A 6,687-nucleotide genomic window follows, 5' to 3' on the forward strand; every position below is an offset into this window, starting at 1 on the left:
AAAACTATTAGAATCAGGACGTGATGGTACAGAGTTCCTTCTCTTCTTCATAATTAGCAGCTATTATGCTAAGTTTACAGACAAGTAAGTACTCAGGCTGTGAGATGTCTATCAGTCACATAAGCCAGTGTTAAATGGGAAGAAGTCAAACAAAACATTTCCCTTCTTCCAAGATAGATGGTAGAAGCAGGAAAGTACTCCATAACCGAGGAGTAGCAGAAGAGCAGACCAGTTATGCAAAACCCAAAATATTTTGGGGAGAAGAAAATAAAGTGCCTCTTCATCTTGCACCTGCTGGCTCCAACTCACCACAATCCATTTGCCAATTTACCACAGCGAACTGGCCGCAGGACAACTTGCCGAGGGACAAAAGTTACATAATGTCAAAGAAACAGTGGAACAGAAACACTAAAGAAAGAATGCAAAAGGAGGGACAAAATGAAATGTGAATGACAAAAATTAAATTAAAATAATTAAATTAAATTGCTGAATTGTCCTGCAACAAGTTGTCCCTGGTATGTTGGCCATGGCAAATTGGCTGCAGCAAGTTATCCCATTCTGAACCACAATGCTTAATTGTTGGCTTAAGTCTTCAGAATTGTATATTCCTGGATATTTTTGAAAATACAATGATACTTTAAGCTACCCCAGTTAACTTTTCATAGACATTTTATTGAAAGAATGCTTATCTTTTCAGCATCTAAATACACATAAATGCAAGATACTATTATCACACCTGCTGATAGAGAATGTTGTTATCTGTTAGACTGCTGACTCAAGACGCTTGCACATCCTAGACTGAATTAACAATAAAAGGCTTAAGTCATCCAATTATGTCTCATCACAGTCTAAGTCATTTTGTTGAGTGACACATAGTGTTTTTCCTGAAAAAGAAAGAATATAAACTTGCAGAGGGTTTAAATCAATCCTGTCAAGAAATTAGAGAGTGGGGTGAAAATGCTTGCATTCAAATACTTTTCAGATGACTATTTCATATAGATATATATTTCTTCCATATAAATTTTATTCCAGCTTCCTAATTTGCAACCTAATTCATAAATTTAATTCATCTTCTGGTAATGTTTAATGAGTTAATTAATTGGTCAATTATAAATGAAAAGCACCTCTTCCTAACTCATATCCTAAGATATATTATTGAGAACATCAGATTTATTCAAGAAAGTACATGGCTTCATGTATATGATGGCCAACTTACTGTAAATGAAAACCACCAAGAAAATGGATGTAAGCCGAGGTGCTTCAGGCAAGAATTGTTTGTTTGTGTCACTTTTCAGTACCGTAAATGCATTCCTTGCAACACAGACTTCGATTTGGTTTAACTCGTACTAATTCACCTTTCGTTCACATTGAAATTAATGGCTTGATTTGTCTATCTTTGTGTAACTTTATACATGAAGACAAATAAAACATTAGTTGCCTATTTATTGTTCATAATTTTATCATTTAGTATTTTTGCATAAGAGAGAATAAGCACAATGTAAAGGGCAAACTTTTTTCTTTATTAAGTACAATTGTTCAATTATACTACAGAACAGAAACTCAGTGTAATGTAAACTCAGAAAACATGTCATGTATGCAAAAGAAACTCATGTGTGGCTTCTTAGACAAGGTGGCCTCAGGTCTGCCAGTTAATTTTCTTTAAGCAGTAGATTAGTTCCAATAATATCTGTGAATGAATGGTATTCTAACATCCAAAAAGATTCATTACTGTATAACATCTGATCTGGAAAGTTATGGAATTCTCAGAGACAGATTTGAGACTCATGAAGAATAGGGTATGAGAGAAAGAGAAAAAAAAATTATCTTGCATAAATATATTCATTTAACATTAGAGATAATCCATAAGCTCCCATTTGTAAGAATTTTGAAATATTAGAATTAGTTCAAAAGCTGCTTAATCTTTATGATTCATGAGCATTGGGATTATACTTCTATGATTTGTCCTGTGCTTGTATAGATAATGAGAACCATCTGCATGCTCAGTCACTTACCCGATAACTGAAACTTCCTTATTACAGCAAAGGAGATACCATTCTGATCCCAATTAATAGGTGAGTTCATAAGAAAAATATCATTTTAATGGTTTTTAAAAATGAATACTAAGCACTTACTGATGCAAATCAGTATAAAACAATATCTAAAAATACCTGTCTATCACTCTTTAAATTCATGTTTATATCCAACCTCAAAACTCTTTTTAAAATGGATATTAGGCTTCTTGGAAGTGAAGCTTTCAAGTTCTCCCAGTGATAATGAGTACAAAATTAGAACATATTTTGACTAATATAATGGAATACAATATAACTGTGATTTGAAAAGATATTATGATTTGATGCCAAGGCAAAATAGCTTGTAAAAGCCTGCCCTTTGCGCTAAAATCAAATCTAATTCACACATGCACAATTGGTTCACATTATCTCCATAATCAACCTTCAGTACTGCAAATTGCCTAAAGTTGACTACATGCTTCTGGAATTCTTGGAATTTCATACAACATATAGGCCTGCACCCCTTCAATCCCACAAGTCGCACAAGGATGCCTTTAATTCAAAGAGAATCATCTATCTCAAGGACACATAGCTACCAATATTTTGGAGCTAATATCCATCTTTCTTGTCCCCATGCTCCCCTTTTTTAAAAAAAGAATATTGTTTTGGGAGATTGAAAGGATAGCTTTTTAAATCAATATGTTAAAAAAGAGGCTAGTCAACCATTCATTATAGATGCTTTAATAATTTCTGCATAAAATATGAGATTGGATTTGATTGCCAAAATGGCTCATACCAACTTTGTGGTTCTATGGTAATATTTATTTATTTTTGACAAAGTACATCCAAAGTAATGTATCAGAAACACTCTAAATATCTAACTTGCCCAACTGCCACAAGTATTTATTCTTTTTATTTATACCCTGTCTTCTACCTAGACAGATGAATGCCTTGTCCCAGTTTTAACATCACAATTCACATGTCCATTCATGCATACATTAGTGCTGATAAAAAAAGAATCACTTCAGTCAAGAAGCTTAAACATATTTATCCCAAAAGATCTGGAGATAGTCAAAAAAATAAAAACAAAATACTACATTGAAATGGACCTTGTAACAATAATTTTATTAATGATCAAATAGTTTAGTAAAAGACAATAGGACATTACTGAAAAATATTTGCACGTTTGACGGATATATTGTTATAGAACTAACAGATTTAGAATCTTTCCTTTATAAATATCCATTCACATTGTTTGATATATGCATATTGTAAAAACGTACTGATGTAAATCTGCTTCAGGTTTCTTAAAACCTTTATAACAGAGTTGAATTGTATACATAAATAAATGGTTATTGTCTCAAAAGAAAAAGCATATACATGGCATAGGTTTATATTTTTCTTCAATATCAGATTATGGAAGTAATATCTCAAAATTGAAAGTGTTTTTTATTTCTTCATTTTTTTTGTAACATTAGAAAATGGCAGTTCTTGGCCTCCTCAAAGATTTCTTAATGCTTTCATTTCTTGTGTTTTTGGAGTTTCTGATGCTAAGCCAAATTCTTCTCAATCCTGACAAAGACTCAACATAGAAATTAATATAACAATAATGCTGCTTGGAAGCACTGATATGTGCACTGGTCCTCAAACAATGCTATATGGCAATGTTCAAGGTCTATTAATGGACAAAACTGATGACGAACATTCATAAATTTGAATTTGAAGTAGGTATTTGCAATATCCTTCAATACGTATACTAATCAGACAAGTATAATATCAATAAAGACTTCTCTCATACCTTTCTTCTTAGTCATCAGGAAGCAGACATGTGCTGATGACTTGGTCAGGGTGTCATTATTTGACATATATTTGAATTACAATTATTAATTGCATATTATGCTTCTCTTTCTGAAAGAAACATCAGGAATTCCATTACATATTTTGTCAAGGAAAAATATTCCTAGCTTTTCTTTCTGTCTTAGTCTCAAAAGACCCCAGGAGACAAGATCTAAGTCACTTCCTCTGCTATTTATTTCAAAAATATGATTGCCTGAGAAAGCTGGAGGTATTGGGTTGAAGTTACTACCAAACTGAGAAGAAAGAATTGTGTAGTACAGTGTTTCCCAAACTTGACAATTTTAAGGCATGAGGACTTCAACTCCCAGAATTCCACAGCCAGCAACGTTGAAGTCCACATGCCTTAAAATTGTCAAGTTTGGGAAACACTGGTTTAGTAGAATGTTTTTGAAATAGTGCTACTGTTTACCTACAATTGATATATCCACCCATACCTGTTGTGAAAGGGATATTTGTGTATATTTTTTAAATGTTTGACTCTTTGAATCATTCCTACCTACTGTTAATTTGATTTAACTTTTCAATTTGTTCTCTAATTTCTTATTGTATTTGTATTCTTGTATTTGTATTTGAGGGAAAATAAATAAATGAATTTTCTAGAGACAGTTTTCATGGATAGCATTTACATTCAAAAATAAGGTTTTTGAAAATATCAATTCATTCTTTGAACACTGATGTACACATATGGGAAAAAATAGGACAGGAACAAATAAGGAAACTAACAGTAAAAAGAAATGGCTAGAAGAAATCCTAAAAGCAATAGTTCACATCACCCTTACAGCTGTGTCCCTCCCATCACCCACTTCTTAGTATGTGATGAATACAGAGCATTCTCCACCCCACACACCTGCATCCATAACTCAAAATTAATTCTTCAGACAAGGCAGCTGATGCTTTTCTGTTCTCTCCAGAGGTTGCGGGAGGGACTTTACTTTACAAGCACTTCAAGAGAAAAGTATTGCAAGATGTTCCTCTGGGACAGTCACAGAGTTTTCCAATCCTGGCACCTTTTCTCACTGCACACTGCTCTCCTGCATCACACTGTTATTGACAGCAACCAATAATTAGATCAAGAGAGAAACTGCATTGGACCAGAGGGAAAAAATATCATAAATGAAAATTTTCTGCAAAAATACAAAGTTTACATGTGAGGTTTGCATTTTCACACCTGATTTTAAGGACTAAAGTTAATATTCAACTATTTCTGTATTGTAACAGTTCAGATGAATTAATTAGAGAAAAGATTTCATTTGACTTTCTGTATCATCACTGAAATTTTTATAAAAATCGCTTAAAATATCTGTTCTCTAGACTTCACAAAAAAGTCCAGAAACAATATGTCTAGAAATATTGATTTTTTTAAAAAATATATTATAACCATGGTTGGATGTCATCAATTTTCTTTTTAACCTAGATATAGTTTCTTTGCCAAAAATTCAAAATAGGAGACACCAAAAATTCAAAATAGTAGACACCAAAACCCTCAACTCCACTGATAATAAGGTTTATTTTCCTTTTCAACCTTATACTAATATTTAATTAGAAAAAAATAGTTGGTGAAAAGGAATCTAATTCTTTCTGTAAATGAATGACAAGTATTTCATTCAGATTCTTTTCAATTTTAGTCTCAGAAGCATTTCAATTTAAGTAATAGCCTATAATATATGCAAAGAATACTAATAATCTAAGTGCAGAAATCTAAGTGTGTCTACTAGAAATAGGTGTTATTTCATTTAAACAAACTTCCTCTCAAATAAATGTAAAGCATAAATATCATCATGTTTGGAACTGATTAAGCTGCACTGACATTCCTTCAAGTAGACATATTTACAATACAATCCAGTGCATGGGATTTAATCCCAAAAAACAGAATAAATATTTGCAGCTTTAGAATATTAGAAAGGGAAAGAAGGGAATAGAGCATTTGTAAAGTGTTATTTCAGTTTTTTCAAGTAGGACACCAAAGGTTTGACATGAGGGAAGACAGAACATGCAAGCCTTATGTTGATAATTTGGGGATTAATAAAGACAATGGGGTGAAAAAGTTTCATTTTTATTGGCGATTTTCCAGAGAAAAGTTCTTTTCTCAATCAGAGTCAACTCCCTATGAATCTAATTCTTGCTGTTTTAAAAATAATTTTTCTGACTTGGAATCAGAAAACACTCACCATGGGAACTTGACCATACTTCTTCTCATAATGTGGGAGCCGTTTGCTTTTCAGCTTCTCCAGGACTTCCTGCAGTGCTTCAATCTGCAGACACATAAACTATCCTATTAGTAATAGATCAAGCAGCCTGAGGAGGCTGAAAACAGAGTGGGAGGCAAAGCACTTGACAACCTAAGAGAAAGTTAGACCAGCCTCTCACAGGCAATTGGGAACGGTGGACACTAAGGTTGTAGACCTGATTCTCTCATTTAAGTTACTTTTCAAGCTTCTGTTTGACTCCAACTTTTTCTTCCTATTCAGCATATCACCCTCCTAAGAATGCCTTTAAGTTTTCCAAAAGCTGCGTCTCATGATATCTGAAGCAAAACATGAGGACTCAATGGCTAGGCAGTTTAGTAACATCGGAAAATAGTAAAGGACACTCCCGAGATCACTTATAGCCCCACCCGCCCATTCAGACGCTTTCTTGCTGGAAAACATACCAGCTCCTTTTCGTGGGACGTTTCCTCCATGGTGGAATAGAGATCCAAAGCTCGCGGTTGAAGTTCGCCTTCTTCCTGACTGCGGACTCCCGCAAGCAACAATAAAGCGGCTCCTAGCAGGGCGAAGAAGCGAGAGCTCTCCATGGTTCTGAAATGAAGCTCAGCTTCGCG

At 33.8% G+C, this 6,687-nt stretch overlaps 1 protein-coding gene across 1 annotated transcript; it reads right to left on the reverse strand.

Moving 5' to 3' along the window:
* Positions 1-3,113: 3,113 nt before the first annotated feature.
* On the reverse strand, positions 3,114-6,687 carry CARTPT (CART prepropeptide). The gene is made up of 3 exons (XM_039320709.1): positions 6,517-6,687; positions 6,035-6,118; positions 3,114-4,907 (listed from the first exon to the last, which is right to left on the reverse strand). Exons 1-3 carry the CDS (start codon positions 6,658-6,660, stop codon positions 4,800-4,802), a joined length of 336 nt encoding a protein of 111 aa, XP_039176643.1. The 5' UTR covers positions 6,661-6,687; the 3' UTR covers positions 3,114-4,799.

Source organism: Crotalus tigris, unplaced genomic scaffold, assembly GCF_016545835.1.
Source record: "Crotalus tigris isolate CLP2741 ecotype Arizona unplaced genomic scaffold, ASM1654583v1 scf7180000023687.2574627, whole genome shotgun sequence".
Taxonomy (NCBI): Eukaryota; Metazoa; Chordata; class Lepidosauria; order Squamata; family Viperidae; genus Crotalus; species Crotalus tigris.

What these genes read in the sequence shown, in the direction of transcription:
- CARTPT (XM_039320709.1), bottom strand. Translation starts at nt 6,660, where the DNA reads ATGGAGAGCTCTCGCTTCTTCGCCCTGCTAGGAGCCGCTTTATTGTTG. An exon ending in CGTCCCACGAAAAGGAGCTG is followed by an intron (nt 6,119 to 6,516) that starts GTATGTTTTCCA and finishes ATGTGTCTGCAG; the next exon opens with ATTGAAGCACTGCAGGAAGT. An exon ending in AGTATGGTCAAGTTCCCATG is followed by an intron (nt 4,908 to 6,034) that starts GTGAGTGTTTTC and finishes TGTCAATAACAG; the next exon opens with TGTGATGCAGGAGAGCAGTG.